At 51.5% G+C, this 24,138-nt stretch overlaps 1 protein-coding gene across 3 annotated transcripts; it reads left to right on the forward strand.

The window, feature by feature from the left end:
* The first annotated feature begins 888 nt into the window (after positions 1–888).
* Positions 889–22,962, forward strand: TRAIP (TRAF interacting protein). 3 transcript variants are annotated; one of them, XM_066351236.1, is made up of 15 exons: positions 889–1,089; positions 6,385–6,442; positions 6,864–6,947; positions 8,901–8,940; positions 9,522–9,649; positions 11,676–11,770; positions 12,182–12,295; positions 13,009–13,096; positions 13,702–13,791; positions 14,217–14,305; positions 19,468–19,623; positions 21,620–21,668; positions 21,928–22,077; positions 22,187–22,237; positions 22,451–22,962. In XM_066351236.1, exons 1-15 carry the CDS (start codon positions 992–994, stop codon positions 22,571–22,573), a joined length of 1,413 nt encoding a protein of 470 aa, XP_066207333.1. In that variant the 5' UTR covers positions 889–991; the 3' UTR covers positions 22,574–22,962. The 3 variants fall into 3 exon arrangements, with proteins under 3 accessions (XP_066207333.1, XP_066207334.1, XP_066207335.1); XM_066351237.1 differs by having other exon boundaries at positions 11,679–11,770; XM_066351238.1 differs by lacking the exon at positions 6,864–6,947.
* The last annotated feature ends 1,176 nt before the right edge of the window (positions 22,963–24,138 follow it).

Below are 24,138 nucleotides of genomic sequence, written 5' to 3' on the forward strand. Positions count from 1 at the left end.
GGGCTTTGCATAAGGTTTCACCTGGGGAGAAGGGAGTAACTGCTAAAAATAGTTGAGAGTGATAACTCACTCCTAGGAAGACTTGTTCCAACCCCTACCACCCAGGAGACTTCAGCAGAGATGCTGCTCTTTCTCAGGGAAGAGCCAAAGATAACTAACTTCTGTGATGTGGGAATAAGAAAAAAGGGTTAGTCACTGGTCTACGAAACATCTGGGCCTCCAAAATTCCAACCCTACTACAGTTCACAGGCATAGCTGATACTCCTCAGGGCTAAGAGCTAAAGTCAAGAGTACTGGCCTTGCCGCCGCCAAACCCTGTGATCGTCCATCACATCTTGCTTGGATAAAGCCAGAGTGAGCTTAGGGTGTCCTGCTGGGTTAGGACCTGTGTCCATCTTTCTAGGATGACTCAACAGCCAAGGGCTCTGGGAGGGTGGACCAAGGGCTTTTGGTCTGTAAATACTGTGGGTTTCCAGCGCAGGGCCCACCACTGCCCAGAGCGGTCACCTCTCCACCGGGATCATAGTCTCAATTCCCCTACCGCCTCGGTCTTGACTCTCCCGAAGTTCAGAAAAGGCTGCACTGAGAGGACAGGGCTGAGGAGCTCGTACCCGCGTACCTCGCATCAGCTGTGGCTTGCCCGAGAAAGCCGCCCTGCCGGCGGCTGAGCTGCTCCAGCACCCCACTGGAGGCTGTGCTCCGGCGGTACTGGCACTCTACCCGGAGCCGCCTGAATACCGCGGACAGATTCTGGCCGGCGCTCCGCCCTAGGGTTCCGACTGACAGCAGGGCGGTTAAGTCCCGCCCCTGAGGGTTCGTCCAATGAGACTCAACCTTCTGGTTCTTCTTCACATTTCGTGAGCCACTTCCGGTCCTATTCCGGAAGTCGCTCAGTAGAGCCAAATTTGAAGGTAGGTAAGGCGCCGGGCGCGGCGAGGAAGCCCGAACCGTCGCGGTTTCCTGGGCTACCCGGCTCTGGAGTCCAGCGAGCATGCCTATCCGCGCGTTATGCACCATCTGCTCTGACTTCTTCGACCACTCGCGCGACGTGGCCGCCATCCACTGCGGCCACACCTTCCACCTGCAGTGGTAAGTGACCGTTGTTTCGGGGCCGGGTGCTCGCTCCCGCACGTCTGCAGGATTGTGGGGTGTCGGGCCTCCGGGCTGCCAGCCCTCGGACCCCAGACGGATGAGGAGGATGGCACTAGGTGGAGCCCCACAAGAGGTTTCCGACCTGGACAGAGACGGGTCAGGGGAGGCATTCTGCAGGAGGTGACAGCTGACCTGAGTCCAGGGGGCCAGAGTTAGTTCAGTGAAGATAGAGTAGAGACTTCATGATCGGCTTGCAAAGAGATGTAACTTCAAAACCATTAGCTCGGTGTAAAGCCGATATCCATGGCCATCATCACAGCCGCCTGGCCCATGCAGGTTCGCATTGGATTCGGACAGATGGTAATGAAACAACAGAGCCAAGAGCTGGTGGCCATCATCTTTAATCCTAGCTTGCACCCGGCAGGCAAATAAAAACACACACTGGGCTCCAAAGCCCACTCATTCAGCGCTCACAAAGCTACTGACTTATCCGAGTTTCCTAGAATCAAAGGTTTCTAGCTCACCAGACTTATTCACCTGCGCTCCCCTTCTCCTTCTCTCTGCACAAACTCTGCGCAAACTGGCTTCTCCTTCAACACTGCCATCTTGGCTGCTTCTCCTGGCCTCCTCCACGTAGCCTCTCTCTGCTCTCCTCTCTGCTCTCTCCTCTAATGCTAATCTCAGGAACCGAGAGAGAGTGAGCTCCTGGTCTGCCCCACTTTATAGTGCAGAAATTAAAACCTTTAATCCAGTATACAAAATAGAGAAGTCTCTAATACAGGGGTCCCCAAACTACGGCCCGCGGGCCACATGCGGCCCCCTGAGGCCATTTATCCTGTCCCGCCGCACTTCTGGAAGGGTACCTCTTTCATTGGTGGTCAGTGAGAGGAGCATAGTTCCCATTGAAATATTGGTCAGTTTGTTGATTTAAATTTACTTGTTCTTTATTTTAAATATTGTATTTGTTCCCGTTTTGTTTTTTTACTTTAAAATAAGATATGTGCCATGTGCATAGGAATTTGTTCATAGTTTTTTTTATAGTCTGGCCCTCCAACGGTCTGAGGGACAGTGAACTGGCCCCCTGTGTAAAAAGTTTGGGGACCCCTGCTCTAATACAAAGTCGCTTATCTGAGGCATGATGGGATTGTACCACCCCACATCAAAAGGCTTAGTCCTAAAACCAAGCCCCCGGCTACAAGGATCCTGCCTGCCCACAGCCCACCCTCAATACACATTAATATCACCTGGGCTACAGCTTCCATGTGGGCAGCGCCATCTTTAACAAAGTGAGCATAATATATTTTATCTGCCCAACACCCGGGCAGAGGTGAACTTTCACTAAATTGACGGGCTCTTTTGTTTCTTTGAGGTAGAAACCTGGTAGGCCTCTGGCTGCCAGATTGGTTGTGGTTAGCTTAACGGTTTGGAATGCTTCTATCCAGAGTCATCTCTTTGGTCAGACACCCCAGTGTATTCACTGACGCTTTGGTCAGACACCCTAATGTATTCACTGATGCCAGCAAAACAAGTTAATATCTAAGGGTAACCAGCTGCTCCCTGATCAAGTTGTGCTGCTAACCCTATAGGACCATTCTATTAAATACTGTTGGTGGGAAAAGATTCCTGTAGCAGCAGTGGATAGGCTAATTCAAAGCTCCTTTGTCTTTTATTTATTGTGGTTAAAATACATAACAAAATTTACCATTTTAACCAATTTTTCCTATCTTGTTCTTTTACTATGTACTTTTTTATTGTAGTAAAAATATATAACAAAGTTTACCATTTTAACCATTTTTGGACTGTTACAAAGTTTATTTAACAACAAAAAGAAATCAATATGAAAAAGTACATGACCAATTTTAAAATAGACCTTTTGGACGGGGTCACGTGGAAGCAATTGATATCTCTGGTGAACACAGCCATTGTTTATGCTTTTTCTAAGGCTTCTGATGTGATTTTTCCCCTTTCACGGCCGTTTCAGTATTGTTCCTTTGCTTACTAGTTGCCATTATTTATCTGCACAGTATCTGTCAGAAGGTTCATAAAGGGATCAAATTCCTTTAATATTCCTTGGACATGTTTGCCACCATCTGGTTCCAATGATAACTTTTTGTCCAATGATAATTTTTTTTTAACTTGGAAGGGTGAGCTTTGCTCATGGTGTTTATTTACTTGGTGAGCTCGAAGATGCTTTCCATTTTAACCATTTTTAAGTGTCCAAGTCAGTGGCAGTAAGTACATTAATAGTGTTGTCTAAGCATCACCACTGTCTATTTCCAGAACTTTTCCATCATTCCAGACAAAAAAACACTGTATCAATTAAACAATAACTATCCAGCAACCCTCCCTCGCCTGACCGGAGGGAATAAAGGTGCAGTGGATAAAGCGTCGACCTGGAAATGCTGAGGTTGCCAGTTCGAAACCCTGGGCTTGCCTGGTCAAGGCACATATGGGAGTTGATGCTTCCAGCTCCTCCCCCCTGTCTCTCTCTTCTCTCTCTCTCTCTCTCTTTCTCTATCTCCCTCCCTTCCTCCCTCTCTCTCTCCTCTATAAAATGAATAAATAAAATTAAATTAAAAATTAAAAAAAAAACCCTCCTTCAAACCCCTGGCTACCTCTATTTTACCTTCTTTCTCCTTGAATTTTTCTATTCTAGGTGCCTCATAAAAATGGAATCATGTATTTGTTCTTGTGAGTCTGGCTTATTTCACTAAACATAATGTTTTCAAGATTCATCTATATTGTAGCATGTATCAGGCTTTCATTCCTTTTTATGAATAAATAATATTCAGTTTTATGGAAGTAACACATTTTGTTTATCCCTTCATCTGTTAATGGATCTTGGTTTGTTTCCATGTTTTGGCTACTAGGAATTATACTACTATAAGTATTGGTATACAATTATATGTTTAAGTTCCTGCTTTCATTTCTTTTGGGTTATATCCAGAGGTGGAATTTCTGGATCATATGGTGATTCTATCTTTAATTTTTGAGAAACTGCCTTACTGTTTTCCATGCGACTGCACGTTTTCTGTTTTGTTTGTTTGTATGGTTAGGTGAGAGAAGGGGAGATAGTGAGGCAGACTCCCACTAGTGCCCCCACTGGGATCTACCTGGTGACCTTGTCTGATGCCAATGCTCAACTACCGAGCTATTTTTAGTGTCTGAGGCTGATGCACTCCAACTGAGCTAGCGTCAGCACCCCAGCTGACGTTGGAACCAATCAAGCCCTTGACTGCAGGAGGGGAAAAAGGAGAGAAGGGGGAGAGGGAGCAGGGAGAGAAGCAGATGGTCACTTCTCCTGTGTGCCTTGACCAGGAATCAAATCTCAGACGTCCACACGCTGGGCCCATGCTCCACCCACTGAGCCATGGGCCAGGGCAACACATTTTCTGTTTTTGTTTTGTTTAAAAAAAAATTTTTTTTAATTTTTTATTTATTCATTTTAGAGAGGAGAGGGAGAGACAGAGAGAGAGAGAGAGGAGAGACAGAGAGAGATGAGGGGAGGAGCTGGAAGCATCAACTCCCATATGTGCCTTGACCAGGCAAGCCCAGGGTTTTGAACCGGCAACCTCAGCATTTCCAAGTGGACGCTTTATCCACTGCGCCACCACAGGTCAGGCTGTTTTGTTTTTATAATAGCCATCCTATTGGGCATCTTTTTTTTTTTTTTATCAACTAATCCAGTTAAAATTTTTTTTTAATTTATTGATTTTAGGCCTTGGCAGGTGGCTCAGTGGATGGAGCATCAGCTGGGCATATGGACGTCCTGGGTTCAATGCCCAGTCAGGGCACACAGGAGAAGCAATCATCTGCTCCACACACACACACACACACACACACACACACACACACACTTTCTCTCCCTTTCCTCTTCTGCTGCCAGATGCTTGATTGGTTTGAGTGTGGCCCCAGGTGCTGAGAATAGCTTGGTTGGTCTGAGCCCATCAGCCTTGGGTGCTAAAAATAGCTCAGTACTCCAGCATTGGGCCCAGATAAGATTACTGGGTGGATCCCAATGGATGCATGCAGGAGTCTGCCTCACTATCTCCCCTCCTGTCACCTAAGGAAAAAATATTGATTTTAGAGAGAGGAAGAGAAAGAGAAACACCAATCTGTTGCTCCACTCATCCAGGAATTCATTGGTTGACTCCTATGTGTGCTCTGATCAGGGATCAAACCTGCAACCTCGGCATATCAGGATGATGCTCTAACCAACTGAGCTACCTGGCCATGGCTTGGGTTTCTTCTCATTTAATATGTGTGTTTCAGCTATCAATTTCTGCACTGCTTTTACTATATTTCATAAATTTTGGTATGTTGTGTTTTCATTCATTTTAAGGTATTTTCTAATTTCCCTTGTAATTTCTTCTTTACCTTTGGCTGTTTAAGAGTGTGTTGTATAATTTTTTTGTATTTGTAAATTTTCTATTTTTCTTCTGTTACTGATTTTTAGTTTCATTCGTTGTGATCAGAAAAGATACTTTATATGATTTCAGTCTTTTAAAATTTATTAAGACTTGTTTTGTGGCACAACATATGGTCCATCCTAGAGAATGTTCCATGTGCACTTGAGAAAAATGTGTATTTGGCTATTATATGTTTGTTAGATCTAGTTGGTTCATTTTGTTGTTTAAGTGCTCTATTTCTTTATTGATCATCTGTCTGATTGGCCTATCCATTACTGATAGTGTGGGGTATTGACATCTTCAATTTTTGTTGTAGCACTATTTCTCACTTCCATTCTGTCCAATCTTTTGTTGTTTTTGGGTGCTGTTGTTAGTTGCATATGTTCTTATAATTGTTATTTCTTCTTGGATTGAACCTTTTATCAACGTAAATAGTCCTTTGTCTCTTGTAACTTTTTTTTCACTTAAAGTCTATTTTGTCTGACAGTTATGTAGGCACCTCAGAAAGAAAGAAGAGAAAGGAAGGAAGAAAGAAACCCCTTCTGGAGGCCCAGCTTAAAGTGGGGGGTGTTATTAGATCCCCATCTCTGAGGGAACTGGGTTTTGACTGTTGCCCCCCATCAAAGCCTAGAAGATTCAAAAAGCTTGGGAAGGGAGGGCCACACCAATGGGACCGGAAAAAGAGGGGCCAAGTGGTCAGCGTGCCTGTACCAGTCAGGTCTTGTGGAACGGCTGTCACTGCCTGTGGTGCTGCCCTCCCGTGTGGGAGGCACTGGGTCGAGGAGGAGCAGCACAGGTGCTTTTGTGGTCATGGTGGCTACCTGGCCTGTATGTCTCCAGCCAAGTCATAGCTTCTCAGTCTGTTCTTCTGCTTTTCGTTCAGCCTGATCCAGTGGTTCGATACAGCACCAAGCCGGACCTGCCCACAGTGCCGAATCCAGGTGAGGGTGAGGGCGTGGAAACACCTCAGTGTCACACACTATCTCCTTGCCAGGAAGCAAGAATGAGAAAGGTCTCTGGAGCTGATATTTCTTACCCTTTGAACCCTCATGATTTGAGGGTGATCGGGTGATCATGCCTTACTTATGGTTTTGAGTGGCTCGGGAGGCCTGCTTATACCATGGTAGTTGGCAGTGTCTAGGTCATCTTCACATGGATAGATTTACCCCTGCTCCCCTGCACTTCCCCATTTCCTCAATGCACAGGACCTAGATATGGGATGTCTTTTGAGTGGCCATGATATGGGTTTACAGAGACATGACTTCAGTAACCACCTAGCTGCAAGTTAAGCTGCATGTATACCCTGTCCTCTTGCCCATGAGCCAACAGTACAGTCATACTCTTTCTTGTTCTTCCATCCAGGTTGGCAGAAGAACCATTATCAATAAGCTCTTCTTTGACCTTGCCCAGGAGGATGAGGGTATCTTAGATGCAGAATTCTTAAAGGTACCTAGAATTTATCTTACTGTACTGAACCCCAAGCCCTTTAAGAGTTCTTTCTGCTCCCACCGAGGGAGAGTACCTAAAGTATAGAGGTCGAGTTTTGGAGGGGAGACTTTGTAGAGATTTCAAGGCAGAGGCAAGGAGAAGAGAGGGCAAGTGGAGATGAGACAGCCATGGAGAAATACACTGTGAGTCCTCCCTTTGGGATTTCAGAACAGTTCCACCCAGGGGCAGAGAGCCTCTCCCAAGGTCCCCTCACCTTGCAAAGGATCTGCTCCAGCCCACTTTGCTGCTTGAACAGTTGAGGACAAATTAGAAAACTCTTCTAGTCCTCAGCCAGGGAAGGTGTGTGGACCCTCTGTTCACAAACCTGGCTGTGTCTCCAAACGGCCTGGGAAGCTGTGTCTTTTCCAGGCTAAGAATAGAGGGCAGAGCCCCTGGAATCGAGATGTGTTCCTAGGGCAGAAACCCACACTGTAGGAGAGGGTGGGTGGATTCCCTCCTACACTACCACCGCTTGCCCCCCAAGTCTGTGTTTAGCTTTCTTTGTGCACAAGGGGGCTGGATCGGCAGAAACCTCTTGGGAAGTGGGATTGGGGTTTGCAAGTGAACCTGGATTCTGAGGGTTAATTTGCTGGGCATCTGTCAGATAAGGGTTCATTTGGCCCTGGCTCCAGGGTGCCATGATGTCCTTGGAACCTCACTGCTTCAAGAACATGGAGCTTTTGTGCTTAAAGCCAGCATGTTCATTGTCATGGTAACTGCTCCCAGTTTTAAGCTGTGTTCTGTGAAACGGGCAACAAAGGCAGCTTCATTTCTTTCCAGCTTTTAAAGCTAGATCTAGGAGACAGGGAGGCAACATCTTGAGTAGTCATCCTGCTTGGGTGTGGCAGGAGCCAGGGTACTATGGGTAGTTTTTCTTCTCAGACAGCCCATACATGTCCTTCTCAACCCACCACTTCCATCCCCAGATGTTCATCCTATACTGATCACCTCATCTGCTGAAAGCACCCTCCCCCAGGATCCTGGGGAGAGATTTTGACCACATGGGGCTATCTACCTACTGGGGCTTGGCCTTAGTATTGGTCACATGTGAGATTCTGAGTCTTGTGTTGACCTGGGAAGGGTGATCTGGAGGAGGATTTGCCTGGGTTCCATCCAGCTCCCACAGTGGATCCTCAGCCACGCCTTTTGGTTCTATAGAGCCTGCTGCTTATGGAGCAGGTACCTCTCTTGCCCAGAGGGGTGTTGCATGCTCTGGATTCTTGAATGGGAGCTGGGCTGAGTTCTGTCCCAGCTGCTCAGCGGTTCTGCTGCAGTGGCTCTGGACTGTATACATTCCAGGCTTCGAGAGGCGCACAGCAGTTCGGTTAGAACCTAGCACATGTGAGGTTTCATCCAGGGGCTCAAGGTTGTCCTGGCTTGCCAACTATATTAAATTCTGAGGCTGGAAGATTTGTGGTTCACAGAGCAAGCTTGGAGCTTAGAAGAGAGGTAAACTGTGAAGCAGGTAGGACCCTAGGCTGGAGGGAAGGCATGGCGGCCCAGGATCCTTGGCCATGCCAACTTTGTGTTCCCAGTGAGTGCAGCTGATGCCCAGAGAGGGTAAGGGCCAGCACAGGACCAAGGAAGCAATAGAAGCCTCTGCTGTAAGACTGAGCGCACGGACCCAACTTAACTTCTGTTACCTCTGTTCCACCTCTTTCCCTGACTTGGGGTCTTGTATCTGAGATTATTTCCCCCCATCTTACCTACTTCTTAAAGAGGCACATAGAGATAAAACCAGGCTTATCTCTCCATTGTCGGCTCTGCTTGGCCTTGAGGTTCAGCAGAGCTATGCCTCCCTAGACCGACAGGCTTCATCATCCTCTCCTGGGGCTCCCCACAGTCCAATGGGAGGCCAGGCGGAGGCAGTGGTGATGCCAACTGCTGCTCATTGTGAGCTTTGCCTTGCAGAACGAGTTGGATAATGTCAGAGCCCAGCTTTGCCAGAAAGGTGAGTCAGTAAGGGACCAGGGGATGCGGGAAGCCTCCGACTTGGGTGTTGATAAGAGAGGCCCCAGGGGGAAGGCCCCCAGTCTTCTGGTGGAGCCGAGGGCTCTCCCTGGTTTAAATGTGTAAGAGTCTTGCCAGCTCTGTGACTGAAAGGGAGAGGAAAAGGAGGTGGCTCGAGCTGTCTAGGTGAGCCTCCTCTCTTTGCCTGAGGATTCTTGCCCAGCAGCCAGGCTGGGAGGCTGATGCACCAGAGCATTTATAGGCCAGGTGTCGGCCATAGACTTTGGCAAGAACCGGCCTGATTTCTGGGATGGCGACTTAACCAGACCCATGGGAGTGGGGAGCAGTGAAATCTTTACTTGAGTAGTCCCACACAGCAAAAGGATCCCATCCCCTGAATGAAGAGCCTAGCTTGGCTTCCCTGGTTTGGTGCAGGCCAGAAAGAAGCTGCCATCCAACTTTCTAGCCTGTGATTTGTTCCTCACTGGTCCCTGGGGTAGGATGCTGAAGCCCAAACACCCAGGTTTTCATGCTGATGGGTGGCTGGGCCTCTCCCCTCTCCCATCTCCACCCCTGCTCTAGAGAGGGAGAAACAGGACAGCCAAGCCATCATCAACACTCTGCGGGACACGCTAGAAGAGCGCAATGCCACCGTGAGAGCTCTGCAGAAGGCCCTAGATGAGGCCGAGATGCTGTGCTCCACCCTCAAGGTGGGTCCCCAGGGCTGTGGACACCAGCCGGTGGGGAGATCTTGCCCAGGCCCGAGCTTACCGCTCTAGGGCTTCACTTCTGGTTTTGCCATGGTCAGTGGCTTGGTGTACACTGTCGTGAAATGGAGGCGAATTCCTTCTTCCCTGGGCCTCCCATACTGTGCCCATCCAGCCCATGAGAAAAGGGCCATAATGCCATGTTTACAAATTTGGTACTAGGTAGTTTGAGGAGGGAAGGCCTTCCCAGTACTCCATGGAGGGGCTGCCTAGCCAAGACCTTGGTGAGGCTGATACATGTTTCCCGAGTGGTTTGTACTCCACTGATGAAGCCCGCCCGAAGAAACCGCCCTTCGCACTGTAGTCCTTGGCTGGGCTGCTCTCTCAGCCAGATCAAACAGCACCCTAGGCAGGAGCAGAGGCCTTTGAAGTTGGCTGTGCCGAGCTGACCGGGCAGATCAAAGCCAACAGAGCCAGCCGTTCTAGACCCAGATGAATTTTGTATCAGCCTGGGTTGGTGAGCCTCTTGCTCTCCAAGAGGCATGAGGCGATTGATCTGAACCCACAATTGATATTCTGGCTTCGTAGCAGGAGCAGACCTTGCTGGATGCCGTTTGAAAGGGAAAAGGAGGCATCCTGTGAGCAGACAGGGCCCCAGGGTGTTCATTATCTCTGTTCTTGCTTGGTGGCTGGTCGGGATCACGTGGCCTGGCCAGTGGGAGGGAAGGAGAGAAGCAGCCCCCGGTTGCAGAGCAGGAGTGTCTGGTGTCCTTCTAAGAGATGGAACGGTCTTGTCACCAGGGCAGCCCGGCCAGCTACCTCTGGCAGAAGGGGAGGCCTGGATTTGTGCTCTGGGCTTCTCCAGCTTTCTGCACAATGTACACCGTGAGACCCAAGCACGGGAGCTGGGCAGCCCACAGTGAGCCAATGGGGGCTGGCAGTGCTCTGTACCTGTGGTAAGACATCTCAGGAGGAAGCAAGCAAGGAGGTGAGGAAGCCACTGGCCTACGGCCTCTTAGCAGAAGAACACACCAGTTAGAATGGGGCCCAGCAGCCTGACCAGGCGGTGGCGCAGTGGATAGAGCGTCGAACTGGGATGCGAAAGGACCCAGGTTCGAGACCCCGAGATCACCAGCTTGAGTGTGGACTCATCTGGTTTGAGCAAAAGCTCACCAGCTTGGACCCAAGGTCGCTGGCTCGAGCAAGGGGTTACTCTGTCAACTGGAGGCCCGTGGTCAAGGCACATGTGAGAAAGCAATCAATGAACAACTAAGGTGTTGCCACGAAAAACTGATGATTGATGCTTCTCATCTCTCTCCATTCCTGTCTATCTGTCCCTGTCTATCCCTCTCTCTGACTCTCTCTCTGTCTCTGTTAAAAAAAAAAAAAAAGAATGGGGCCCAGCAGCCTTACCTTCAAGGCTTGAGGGACACATGGGTATCTGCACTTTCTTTTTTTTTTTTAGATTTTATTTATTGTTTTTATGGTGTGAGGGGGTGAGGAATGAGAAGTATCAAATCACAGTTGTTTCACTTTAGTTGTTCATTGACTGCTTGTCATGTGTGCCTTGACCGTGCAAGCCCAGGGTTTTTACAGAGACAGAGAGAGAGTCAGAGAGAGGGATAGACAGGGACAGACAGACAGGAACGGAGAGAGATGAGAAGCATCAATCATCAGTTTTTCGTGGTGACACCTTAGTTGTTCATTGATTGCTTTCTCATATGTGCCTTTACAGTGGGCCTTCAGCAGACTGAGTAACCCCTTGCTCGAGCCAGCAACCTTGGGTCCAAGCTGGTGAGCTTTTTGCTCAAACCAGTTGAGCCTGTGCTCAAGCTGGCGACCTCAGGGTCTCGAACCTGGGTCCTTCCATATCCCAGTCTGACGCTCTATTCACTGCGCCACCGCCTGGTCAGGTGGTATCTGCACTTTCAAAAGCAGAAAGTTCTGGGGTAGAGTTCTCCCTACGACTTTAGCCATGGCCCCTGGCATCCTCCAAGTAGCAGGTGTGTATGGTGTATTTTCTCTTCAGAAGCAGATGAAGTTCTTGGAGCAGCAACAGGATGAGAGCAAACGAGCACGAGAGGAGGCCCGCCGACTCAAGAGCAAAATGCAGACCATGGAGCGGTGAGCTTGGAGCTGAGGCCTGCCCTGTCCTTGCTCCCGGGGCCACTGGGTCTGGGCACAGGTCTACTCGCTCAGCCTCTGTGGACTCCTTTACTTTCCATGAGGCCCTTGACACATTCTTCCCTTTGCTGTGGCCTGTGGCCAGGTGATCTGGCAGGTCTTGCGCTCCAGAGCCTCTCTCCACAGATCCCTGGACTTGAGGACCTCCCTCAGCACCCCTTCCCCCAGCAGCATCCCTGCAGCTGTACTCAGCTCTGCTGTGCGGCCTCACTTTGGGCAGACCCACCTGCTAAAGCATCCTAGCAGCCCAGACTGTCACCATAGCAACAGCAGCAAAGGGAGGCAGCGCTGCACTGGGTACCTGCCCATCAGCCTCCAGATTCTAAATGCCGTGGGCTGGGTGTTTTTCAGGATTGAGCTCCTACTCAAGAGCCAGCGGCCTGAAGTAGAGGAGATGATCCGAGACATGGGCGTGGGCCAGTCAGCGGTGGAGCAGCTGGCCGTGTACTGCGTGTCCCTCAAGAAGTGCGTGCTCTGGCCCCTTGTCCAGCCCAGCAGCTAAGCCGTGGCACCGCAGCTGTGCCTTTCCATCTGCTGCCCCTCTTGCGAGGCAGAGCAGGCACTGGAGCCGTGCTGCCTCAGTTTGAGCCCTGACCCTGCCTCTCAGTGTGTGGCCAGGAGCCAGTTTGTTAGCCTCTCTGACTCTCAGCTTACTGAATGGAGATAGTAATAACTAGCCTCATAGGATTATTGAGAGAATTGAGTGATTACAAGTGTTATTTCTGAGGAGGTGGGCACAGCTCTCTGAGCTGTCAGCCCCATCATGATATCTGCAGCCTGTTTCCTGTCAGCACAGTTACTGACCCTGCCTGGCTTGCACCAGAAACTGCACTCAGATTCTCTAATACTGTGGGTGGGAGGTTGGGGAAAGGCCACTTGGCTGACAGGCACTGAGGATCACAGATGTCTCCTGTGGGGGCCAGGCAGTGTAGGGGCCTCCTGAGTGAAGCTGGGGCTTCGCGCACACTCTCAGACCACCAGTGCCCGCAGGACGGGGCAGACTCACCAGCTCTCCTTGCACGGGGTGCAGGGCCCTCCACAGCACCACTCTGTTGAGCTCAGCTGTCAGAGTAGGAATGGTACCAGGGGAGGGGTTGGGCTGGGCTTTGTATTTGGTCGGGGCTCTGTCTGGCCAGCAGGTATCCTGTTCAGAGACCTTTTTTTTGGCACCTGTGTAGAGAGTATGAGAACCTCAAAGAGGCACGGAAGACCTCAGGGGAGCTAGCTGACAAGCTGAAGAAGGACTTGTTTTCTTCCAGAAGCAAGGTAACTTAGTGGGGAGCAGAGAGCGAAAGGGGATGTGGCTGTCCTTTTTCCTGCTCATTCATGTCTCCTGAGCAAAGCCAGGGTCCTGATGGTGCAGCTGATTCCATGGGGCTGTTGGGTGACTCACAGAGACTGGGTACTGGTCCTTACTGGCGTTGGCTCTGGCTATGTGGCTTGTCCATTTAGGCTGGCAGGTCATGCTGGTGCTCTCTTAACGTGTGCATACTTAGGCTCCCCGCGGCTCTTCCTGGCTCCTGGGCGCCTCTCAGCTGGAGAGCGCAAGTCCCGAACAGGACAGCTTCAGAGGTCTGTGCGCACCAGCCCAGAGTAGAGGGCTCTTGGCAGCTGATTCCGTCAGCACAGCTGCTTTTATTCCTGGGCCTGGCGCCTCCGTGGGCTGCAGGGTGTAGGAAGCAGCCCTGACTCCTGAGCAGCTCCAGAAGGACATTGCTGGACTACAGCCAAGCCCCATAGAGCTGGGGTCCCCCCAGTGTCCCCATACTCTTGACCCTGGTCTACTGTGAGCATGCACTGGGTAACAACAGATGGGGGCAGGGCACATGGCCACCCCTTGACTTGTCCTTATTCCCTATACTTTCTTGCAGTTGCAGACAGTCTACTCTGAACTGGACCAGGCCAGACTGGAGCTGAAGTCGACCCAGAAGGATTTACAGAGTGCTGATAAGGAAATCGCGGTGAGGGTCATCCCTGGCCTGACAAGAGTGAGGGGTGGTTTGTGTGCCCGCCAAGAGCAGAGCTGGGCTAGCTCTGTCTGGGAACCTGCTGGGCCCAGTCAGTGGTGGTTGTGGGCTCCCTGCGTCCTTCTGGGCCAGGGCGGGTCAGGATGGAAACACTGACCCTGGTCTGGAGCCTGGGCAGACAGCACCATGGGTCTTCCCTCCGAGTCTGTCCTGTACCTACAGACTCGAGGTCACCAGGGGAGGAGCTTTGCCAGAGAAGGGCTTTGGGGCCCGGTGGCCCTGGCGCCGGAGCCTGATGGGTTCAGGCCTGGTCCTGTTCCCAGTGCGTTTGAGCTCCTGAGTGTTGCTCATGTCTTGGCCGTCTGTCTGGACTTGCTGCCTCAGCTTTTCTTTCACACTTTTCCCTTGCCTTCCCCAAGAGCCTGAAAAAAAAGCTGAAGATGCTTCAGGAAACCCTAAACCTGCCGCCGGTGGACAGTGAGGCTGTGAACCGCCTGGTTCTAGAGAGGTTCGTTGACCCTCTGGGGTGGTGCAGGGGCCACAGCTGGAAGAGCCCCCTGCAAGGCTCCTCTCTCCTTGGCTTTGGCGGGGCGAGTGCTCCCTGTGGGCGTAGGCTCTGCACCTCCCGCCCTGGGAGACAGCCATGATTTAGCTGGAAAGCACCTTTAAGGTAAGTTCCTGGCTCTGAGAAGGAGAGGTCAGGTCAGGCCAGAGAGGACCTGAAGGTGGTCAGAGAAGGGGCCGGAGCAGCACTGCCTCTGTGTCTGCGTATGGGGTGCCTCGCCATGTGCATCTGAAACAAACAGGAAGCCATTCACCAAGAGAATTCCCCTCTGGTCCTGGGAAGGTGGCACTGAAGCTGCCAGCAGAGGGAGCCAAGAGGCAGTGGGATGTGTCCCTGCCGGGAGCAGCCACCCACTCGAGTGTTTAGAGAAGCCCTCTGGGTAGAGCATCCGCAGGACTGTCTCCTGTGTAGCTGCCCAGCTGAGGGCCCAGACAGAACGGTGATGCAGCCTTTTCCTTGAGCCACTTTCCTTGTCCTTTAGAAAGTCATTATGCCGCCTCTTATCCCCATCTAGGCAGTTGCTGCAGGCTGCCTAACTTCCGACGCCTCCTGCCCCATTCCCATGCCACCACCTTTGCGTGGCTTCTGGCCTGTCCTCTGATTCCTCTGCCATCCCGGCATTAGCAACCCCGGGGCATCATACCACCCCTCCCCAGGCACCTCACAGACCCCTGGGCACTGTGGCGAGGGCACCGTGCGGCCAGCCTTGAGGGCCATGTTGGATCTTTAGGCTTCAGCCAGATCTCACTGCAAAGGAACCCTCCTGGCCTTCCTGCTTCTGCGCCTTTCCGAGCGTGGTGCGCCGTGCTCCTCCGCTCTGGGGCGGTGCTCTGCAGAGCCTTCCCCGGGCTCCGCAGCGGTGGTCAGCTCTCCATCTTCTGCGCCTTTCCGAGCGTGGCGCGCCGTGCTCCTCCGCTCTGGGGCGGTGCTCTGCAGAGCCTTCCCCGGGCTCCGCAGCGGTGGTCAGCTCTCCATCTTCTGCACAGCCAGTGCTTCTTTAGAGGCCCTGTCACATGTCGTGGGCTACAGAGGGGCTCTGCAGTGGGAGCCGGAGCTGCCTGCCGCCCACCTTGGGGTGGGACTGAGGAAGGGCTGTGCGAGAGGACCAGGGGCACACAGCTGTCTGCGAGGGCCTGTGTGTGGTTGATTTTGACATCCTAGACTCTGTTTCTGCTCCTTCCTCTCCGCTCCACCCTCAGAGCCCATTGGCCAGCACAGCTCGGAAGCCCCAGGTGACTCAAGGGCTGTTGGGCTTGGTAGGTATAGCGCTCACCCTCAGGGAGCTGCCACTCACAGAGACCGTTTCATGTGGGCTGATACAGTACTTAGGATCCGTGCCCCCTCCGGGCAGGAAGTAAAATCCTTCTATCTAAGCTCTCTTGAGGCTGCTACTTGCAAGCTCCACGGTGCCTCCTCTACATCCTGTTCCAGGGGCCGTGGGCTTCATCCGTGCTGTAGTGTGTGCCAGAATTTCCTTCCATTTTACGACAAAATCAGCGATTACATTTAAAATTTCCAAGAATTCATTTTTGCTCTCTAAGTGCATCTTTTGTAAAATATACTATTCCTTGTTTTCTGGTCACATTTTTGTTTCTCTTGGAGTCTGTCTGTAAAGCCTGGCCTTCCTCTTAGACTTTCCTCCCATGACTGGGGGTTCCTGACTGCATGTAATCCTTGGAAAAGGAGGGACAGAAAGGCTGCCTGGGAACCCAACCTGAGTGGCCAGGGTTTGAGGAGCGTGGGCGGTGAGCCAGCATCGTGCTGAGTCTCCCGTGAACCTAGGACACACGGGGTCTTACTGTCCCACCAGCTACTGTAGGTGGGTTGCTTGGTGTCTGGGGAAAGTCCTCCCATTTCTTGGCCCAGCAGAGCTGCCTAGCTGTCAGGTACTCTGCCGGTACAGATTTAAGAGGGGGTAGAGCCATGTCCCACCTTCCATCAGTACCCCAGTTTTCAGTCCTGTTGAATGTTCCTGCAAAGCTAGATTTGCCCCCGCCCTCCCTCATTTGTAGACCTCTCCTTGTGTGTTCTGGCTGTATGTAGGTCTTTTGTCCCCTGGCCATACTCGCTCCCAGAAATTTGGGGAAGTCTATGGGTGCAGCTGGTGGTTGCCAGTCCACTCGTTACCGTAAGATTATCCTTCCCTCCTGCCATTCTAGGGTGTAACTGTCACCCTCAGGAAGCAACTGTCACCCTCAACTACAGAGGGGATATTTGGAAGACCTCTCTCAAGGACCCTAAAGGTCCCTAACCTCCAGGCCAAAGGGAGTTGGGGAAGCCTTTGCTTACGGAAGGCCTGCCAGCTGCCATACGTTCATGGAGAAGACACTGACAGTCCCCGTGTCACACAGATGATGGGTCTGCCCAGGGCCTCTGTTCTGTTTTGGAAAGGCAGGCTTTGAGTGTCTTGCTCCACCTCCTGAGGCCTCTGGCATGAAGGCCTGTAGGTAGGCCACAGGTGAGTGTCCCAAAGGTGGTGATAGTATCATCCAGGAGGGCCTTAAGCCAGTGCCTCAGCCACTGAGGGAAGGGTGCTGGGCTCCGACTCTTCCTCCTGTTGGACTGACCAAAGGAGGGAAGGAAGGAAAGACCCTTGGCAGGAAGGGAGCAGAGTTCGAGCTTCAGAAGAGAAGGGTATATTAGGAACAGTCTGAGGGACAAGAACTGTGTCCTTATGAGCCAGATGTGGGTGTGGGGGAGTGGGGGGCACTGTGAGAACCTTCTAGTCTTAAGTTTAGTCCTGTGGGTAGCCGGGAGGTGCAAGTGAAGGTGACTGCCTTGGCTTGAGTGGCAAGGTCTGCGGGGATGGCAGCAGGAAGTCCTGCCACACGGCACCTGGAGAGCAAAATGGCTGCCCCCAGCCAGACCCTGCCCGTCTCTGAGTGCACCTCTTCACCTCTTCTAACCTGCGCTGGACTTGCTGGGGTCAGTAACAGCAGCAGGATAATACATGCTGCAGAAAGGTTGGCACGAGTGCTTCTGGCTGCTGCTTGGTACTGTGGTTCCCAGAGAGGGAAGCAAAGTAACTGGCATGGAGTTGGTTTGAGATGGGTAGACACACCTGTTTCCCTGGCCAGGGAAAGGAAGGGACAGTCCAAGCTTCTCACATGCCCACCCACCCAACTCAGTGCCCACCCACCCAACTCACCCTTTTCTCCGACCAGCACACCCGCTGGGCTCTGGCCCAGAGCCTAATACCCCATGTTGCAGCCCTCTGCCCCTAAGCAGTGGGAGTGGGGCTGTGGGCAGCCCTGGATGGTTCCTGAGGGATGGGACGAGGTAGGCCTGTCATGGGATGCCCCTGCCACTCCCCAGAGTTCTCCGACCGCAGGAGCTGGGGAGCCCCCAGGCCTGGATGGGTTAGGAAAATCCTATTGGCTGCAGTTTTTTAATAGAACACCCCCACATCATAAAAGTAAAACATATTCACTGTTGAGAATTTGGAAAATATGGACTTAGAGGTAGTCCCTGTTGACATGTGGTATACTTCCTTGCAGTCCTTTTTCTATATTGGAAGGGGGAGCAGGAGACGTGTGTGCACCGAATCAAGTCTTTTCCAAAATTAGTGTGATAAAATATATGTAACAAAATGTATCAACATTTAAGTGTATACAGTTTGCTGGTATTAAATACATTCATAACATGAGCGCCATCTTCGCCGTCCTTCACCAGAATTCTTTTCATGTTGGAAAACTGAAAAGTACCCATTAAACATTAATTCTGTGATTTCTCCCCTTCCCTCGGCCTCTAGCAACCAGCATTCTACTTTCTGTCTCTATGGTTTTGACTATTCCAAATACCTCATATAAGTGGAATCGTGCTGTCTTTGTCTTTCGGTGACTGGCTTCGGTAATTCACTTCATGTCTTGAAGGTCCACCCATGTTGGAGCAGAATTTCCTTTTTACTTTTAAGTTGAATGATATTCTATTGTATGTATACACCAAATTTTGCTTATCTAGTCAGTGGATGAACACGGGTTGCTTCCATTTTTTGGCTGTTATGAATAAGACTGCTGTGGACGTGGATGTACAAATATCTTTTCAAGATCCTGCTTCCAGTTGTTTTGGATATATACCAAAAGTATAATGGCTGGGTCATATAAAATTCTATTTTTAATTTTCTGTGGAACTGCCTTTCTTTTGTCCACAGTGGTTGTACCATTTTACACTCCAACCAACAAGGTACGTGCATTCCGATCTTTCCACATCCTTACCAACAAATGTTATTTTCTGTTTTTATTTGATGGTAGCATCATCATAGGTGTGAGGGGGATCTCATGGTGGTTTTGATTTGCATTTCCCTAATGACTAGTGATCTTGAGCCTCTTTTCTTGAGCTTATTGGCCATTTACTGATCTTGGGAGAAATAGCTACTCGAGACTGTTGCCCACGTTTGAACTGGGTTGTTTTCTCATTGTTGAGTTTTAGTTCTTTTTAATTTTTAAATCCCTTGTCAGAGTCATGGTTTACAAATATTCTCTCTCATTCTGTGGATTGCCTTTTTACTCTGCAATAATATCTTGATGCATAAAAATTTTAATTTAATTTGTTTTGTCTTTTGTTGACTATTATACATAGAGTTTTGTATTGCTTTTAAAGTTTACTATATGAGCATTTTACCATATATTAATTTTACTCTGTGGAAACCCTACTTTAATATCTGTCAAGCTATGAAAGTGCCAGCCCCCAAGAGGGTCATTTCGACTTTCTAATATTGTGCCATTTGCCATAAGTAGCACTGGTGGGTGATAGCATTGATCCATTTACATCAATCTGTGGTCACATTTCTGGCTCTTTGTACAACATTCTGAGAAGTGAGGCTATTTGGTCCAAAGGCAGTAAGTAGCCTTTGTACATTTGGGTTTTGTGTGGGGTTTTGCTTGCTTCCTTGTTTGTCCTCCAGACTGTCACTGGTCCCATGACTGTGTGAAGGACTAAGCCAGGTGATTTTTTATTTTTCTGTAGAGATTAGGACTTCCTCGGAGGGAGACCCTGAGCCAGGTGTGGACTTCAGGCCCTGGAGCTGGGCCATCTCTGATGCTTGAGGGGCTGCTGTCCTGGGCGGCCACTGTAATCCTGAGTGACCGGTCTGTCTGTGTCTATAGCCCAGCTCCTGTAGAGATGCTGAACCTGAAGCTTCGCAGGCCAACCTTCAGTGATGATATTGACCTCTCTGCCACCTTTGATGTGGACACGCCCCCGGCCCGGCCCTCTGGCATTCAGCATGGCCATGCCAAGAAGCTCTGCGCAGAGAAGGCACAGTAAGTGGTAGTCCCTGGCCCTGTCTGCTGGAGGGAGGATGGCCGGGACATCTCTGTAGGTCCTGCCCTGGTAGCTCTACATGGCTGACGGGGAAGTGAGGGTCCCCTGGGCCTGACTGTGGCTTTGGTTCCCGGCACCTCTGCTCCCCTCTCCTGTGTGTTCACTCTACGCAGAGCCTTCCTCTGGCTTGTCTTGTTAATCTTTACCTTCCACCTTCAGGCAGTGGTGATGGGATTTGAGTTGGAGAGAAGGCAGGGGTTCCAGTGGGAGCAAATATTGGCTGGTGGTGTTGGGGGTGTGCTCCCAATGTTTTGAATGCCTTCCCACTGAAGTCTTGAGCCGGGGACTCTGCACCACCTTTTCCTTTGCGTGCCTCTCAGACTCACGTTTGAGGCAGGACCATCTCAAACATGGCGCGCAGGCCCCCACCCTGGATGGGGAGCCCATGGGGGCAGGCGTGAGGCGCTGTGTGCAGCAGCCGTGGGACGGGTGGGACCTGCACTAGGAATGGGTGGGCCCGGGAGCAGGGAGGCTCTCCGTGGCCAAGCAGGCCAGGCATAGCTCATCCGGAGACAAGAACCGCTCTGCATAAACACAGGTGTGCACTGCTCGGGGAAAGGAGCTCAGGGTGGAGCAGGCTTCCACTTACCCAGAGGCTTCGGGCATGAGAGAGAGAACTGAGATTCTGGACACGAGGGGGGAAGCCCAGGGACAGGGCGGCCGGGCTTTCCCCTCTGCCCAGCTTCAGGGCCAGAAGCGCCTGTGCCTTCCCGGGCCGCGGGAGACCAGCCCGGGGCCTGTGTGCTCCAGTCGGGGCTTCCCGGGGCCTGTTCCCCACTCTGGCTTCTTCCTTTCTCCCGTTGCACGGGTTGGAAGTGGGTACCTGGGGCCTGGCAGCTGCCAGGCCTTTTAGACACAAGTCCACCATCTCCGTGGCCTGCGGGCAATGTGAGGGAGCCCAGGTTGCACCCAACCAGGACGGGCTCCCTAGACGCAGACTTGCAGCAAGTGCGAATCCTCCCATGGTCTTCATGGGCCCTCATCACAGGCTAGAGCAGCGGTCGGCAAACTGCGGCTCGCGGGCCACAGGCAGTGCTTTGACCCCTTGAGTGTGGCTCTTCCACAAAATACCATGTGCGGGCGCTACTTTGATAAGGAATGTACCTACCTACAAGTTTAAGTTTAAAAAATTTGGCTCTCAAAAGAAATTTCAGTTGTACTGTTGATATTTGGCTCTGTTGACTAATGAGTTTGCCGACTACTGGCTAGGGGACAGGAGCAGAGGGTCCAGGATCATCCTTCCCCTGTCCTTAAGGCTTTGAGAAGCCACGGCTCAGCCCGAGGTCACCATTCCCCACTCCCGTGGGAAAATACCAGGAGCGGGTTGGGTATCTAGCTGCTAGGGTCCCAGGGATTGGATGGAAACACTGTATCCAGCTCTGGAACCAGGAATGAGAGGCAGGGCCTGGGGCCGTAATCTGCTGTGTCCCAGGCCCTCCTTGCAGATGATCTCCATTCCCTAGGGAGATGGCCTAACCTGTATTCTGAGAGTACTTTATGGGCTGTTTCATTTACCGAGGGTCTCGGGGACGTAGCGTCCCCCTTGGGCAGACAGGGCGAGGCTGAGCTCCTCAAATGTGTCTGCCTGTGTCAGGGCATGACCGGCTTTCCTCCTGCAGTTGGTGAATCAGTTGGTCTCTCCTGCCCAAACAGAGCCTGGGACATAGTGAGGTGTCTGAGGGCTTGGGGAGCACTGGAACCAGCTTACCGCTGAGTAGATTAGGACAGGGTCCAACCTCCTGCCTCCACCACTCTGGCAGCTGTAGCTGTCAGCTATTCCCAGATCTGCACTTGGAGCGGGGTCACCGATGCTTTGCTCAGCACACAGCCATGACAGCAGCTTTGCCACACAGTGGCCCTGCAGGGATGTGTCCTGGGTCTGACCTCCCTGTCCCAGTGTCTTGCTCACCTACCTCTTGCCTTCCTGTCTCACAGCTCCCCCACTAAGAACATTCCCAAGAAGATGCCCAAAGGCTGCAGGAAGGTAAGGCTTCCTAGAAGATCAGTCACCACTCACCCCTGGCCAGGACTGAGTGTGAAGCTGGACTTCAGAGAGGGCAGGGTATTGCCAGGGCCCTCTCGGTCCTGGCCCAGGACTTAGGAGTCACCCCTGGATCCCTGCCTATCCTTTCTGCCTCCTAGTGAGGCTTCAGAGGTCCTGATCCTGTTCCACCATCACGACCCACCCCCTCCTTTGCTGCCAGCCAGCTCATCAAATCTGGCTCTGGGCATCCCCCCTGCAGGAGTCCCAACTCTCACTGGGCGGCCAGCAATGTGTGGGAGAACCAGATGAGGAGCTGGCTGGCGCCTTCCCTGTCTTCATCCGGAATGCTGTCCTGGGCCGGAAACAGCACAAGAGAGCCTGGGCAGAGCCCTGTCACAGCACAGATGCAGTGAGTATGGCTTCCCACAGCGGCAAGTGCCAGCCATCGTAGCGCGGCGTGAGGTGGCCAGCCCCCTCGCCCATGAACCTGGTCCACTCATCTCTTCCTTCAACTTTAGGTAAGAACAGGCTTCGATGGTCTTGGAGGCCGGACCAAATTCATCCAGCCTGTATCCTTGTTCTGTGGCACTGGGCTGAGCTGAGCTATAGAGCCCACAGCATCCCCCACCTGCACCCCCAGACCCAGCCTGCCAGCGGCTGCAGCCTCAGGTGTGCAGAGCCAGACCTTGCTGACTAACACAGGGCAGCCTGTCCCCAAGTCAGCCCTTCCTGCCCTGCACTTCAGTCCCCTCATTAGGCCTTTTCCTTGACATCCCCTTCAGATGGACATGACTATGATCCGCCCACTGCCTGTGAAGCCCAAGGCCAAGGCTAAGCAAAGAGTGGGAGCCAGGAAAGTGCTCCCTCCATCCCAGGCCAAGCTGGACGCTTTCCTGTGGTTGTGAGAACAGGGAGTCTGATCAGTGGCCAGATCAGTGCTTCCAGTTTGTGGGCCGAGGACTGCCTCAGCAGTGTGTTTGAGCTCTCTTCCAGGACCAGCCTCCAGGGCGATGGTAGACCAGAGGACGGGGCTGAGGGTGCGGCCCAGACGATGTGCCTTTTCAGTTGTGCCCTGGCCTACCACACCATGCTGGGCCTGGCTGTGGCGGCTGTGACCAGCTCGCTGCTCCTGCCAGCAGGGCTTGCTCCATGTTGCAGGTTTCCATTGAGATCCATGGCCAGATGTTGGGCAGCTTCTGATCCTCCGGACCAGTCTTTTGTTGATTGTATGGACCAAAATGCATGAGGCTTTGATTTAGCCTGCCCAAGCTTCTGCCTGGGCCAAGCAGGATAGGGGATGGAGATGGTGGTTAGGAGAGGGTGGGGATGAAGTTTCTATATTGAAAATAAAAAACGATAGACTCTTTTCTTCCTGGGTCTGGGAGTGTAAATTTGCACTTTGGAAAACTGTTTGACGTGACTTGCTAAAGTAGGACTTCACCTAGACTCAGACCCTTGGGCATGTACCCTCTCACAGGACACAGAGAGACTCTAGCAAGAATGAAATTACTGACACTTTGCACGCAGACTCTTAATGTCGCAGACTCTTAACGTGGGCACAGCCCAAAGACCATGGGCAGGGGCCGCATCTATCAGAGGATTTAAAGAGCCAGTACAGTGCCCAGTGCCCCCACCCCTTTCTTCTTTGCCAGAAAAGTTTTCGTTAGGTCATGCTGACAGCACAGATAGTGGGACAGAAACTTGAGTGACCATACACAAGGAACACATATTTTGCAAAAACAGTTTATTTTTTTATTTTTTTTACAGAGACAGAGAGTAAGAGAGAGGGATAGACAGGGACAGACGGACAGGAATGGAGAGAGATGAGAAGCATCAATCATTAGATTTTCATTGTGAGTTGCAACACCTTAGTTGTTCATTGATTGCTTTCTCATATGTGCCTTGATCACAGGCCTTCAGCAGACCGAGTAACCCCTTGTTGGACCCAGCGACCTTGGGTTCAAGCTGGTAGGCTTTTGCTCAAACCAGATGAGCCCATGCTCAAGCTGGTGACCTTGGGGTCTCGAACCTGGGTCCTCTGCATCCCACTCTGACGCTCTATCCACTGTGCCACCGCCTGGTCAGGCGCAAAAACAGTTTAAAAGTCACAAGTGGACAGCTTCGCCCTCAAGAAGCAAAAGTTAGCAATCCCTAAGGTGTGGGAGAATTTAATTTCCAGAGTTACTATAACATACTATTCAGAAAATCCAGTTCTCAACAAAAAATTACAAAGCATAGTCCGACTGGTGGCCGCATAGTGGATAGACGGTCAACCCAAAATGCTGAAGTCACCGTTTCGAATCCTAAGTCTCGGTTGAGTGCAGACTCACCAGTTTGAGGGCGAGATCACTGGCTTGAGTGTAGGATCATAGACATGACCCCATGGTCACTGGCCTGAACCAAAGGTCTCTGGCTTAAGCAAGGGGTCACTGGCTCAGCTTGAGCCCCTGGGTCAAGGCATGTATGAGAA

The sequence above is a fragment of the Saccopteryx leptura genome, chromosome 10 (genome assembly GCF_036850995.1).
Source record: "Saccopteryx leptura isolate mSacLep1 chromosome 10, mSacLep1_pri_phased_curated, whole genome shotgun sequence".
Taxonomy (NCBI): domain Eukaryota; kingdom Metazoa; phylum Chordata; class Mammalia; order Chiroptera; family Emballonuridae; genus Saccopteryx; species Saccopteryx leptura.

Excerpts from the sequence above, each read along its gene's own strand:
- TRAIP (XM_066351236.1), top strand. The coding sequence starts at position 992 with ATGCCTATCCGCGCGTTATGCACCATCTGCTCTGACTTCTTCGACCAC. Across the intron at positions 6,443-6,863 it reads GCCCACAGTGCCGAATCCAG|GTTGGCAGAAGAACCATTAT; the intron begins GTGAGGGTGAGG and ends TCTTCCATCCAG. Across the intron at positions 21,669-21,927 it reads TGCCCAAAGGCTGCAGGAAG|GAGTCCCAACTCTCACTGGG; the intron begins GTAAGGCTTCCT and ends TCCCCCCTGCAG.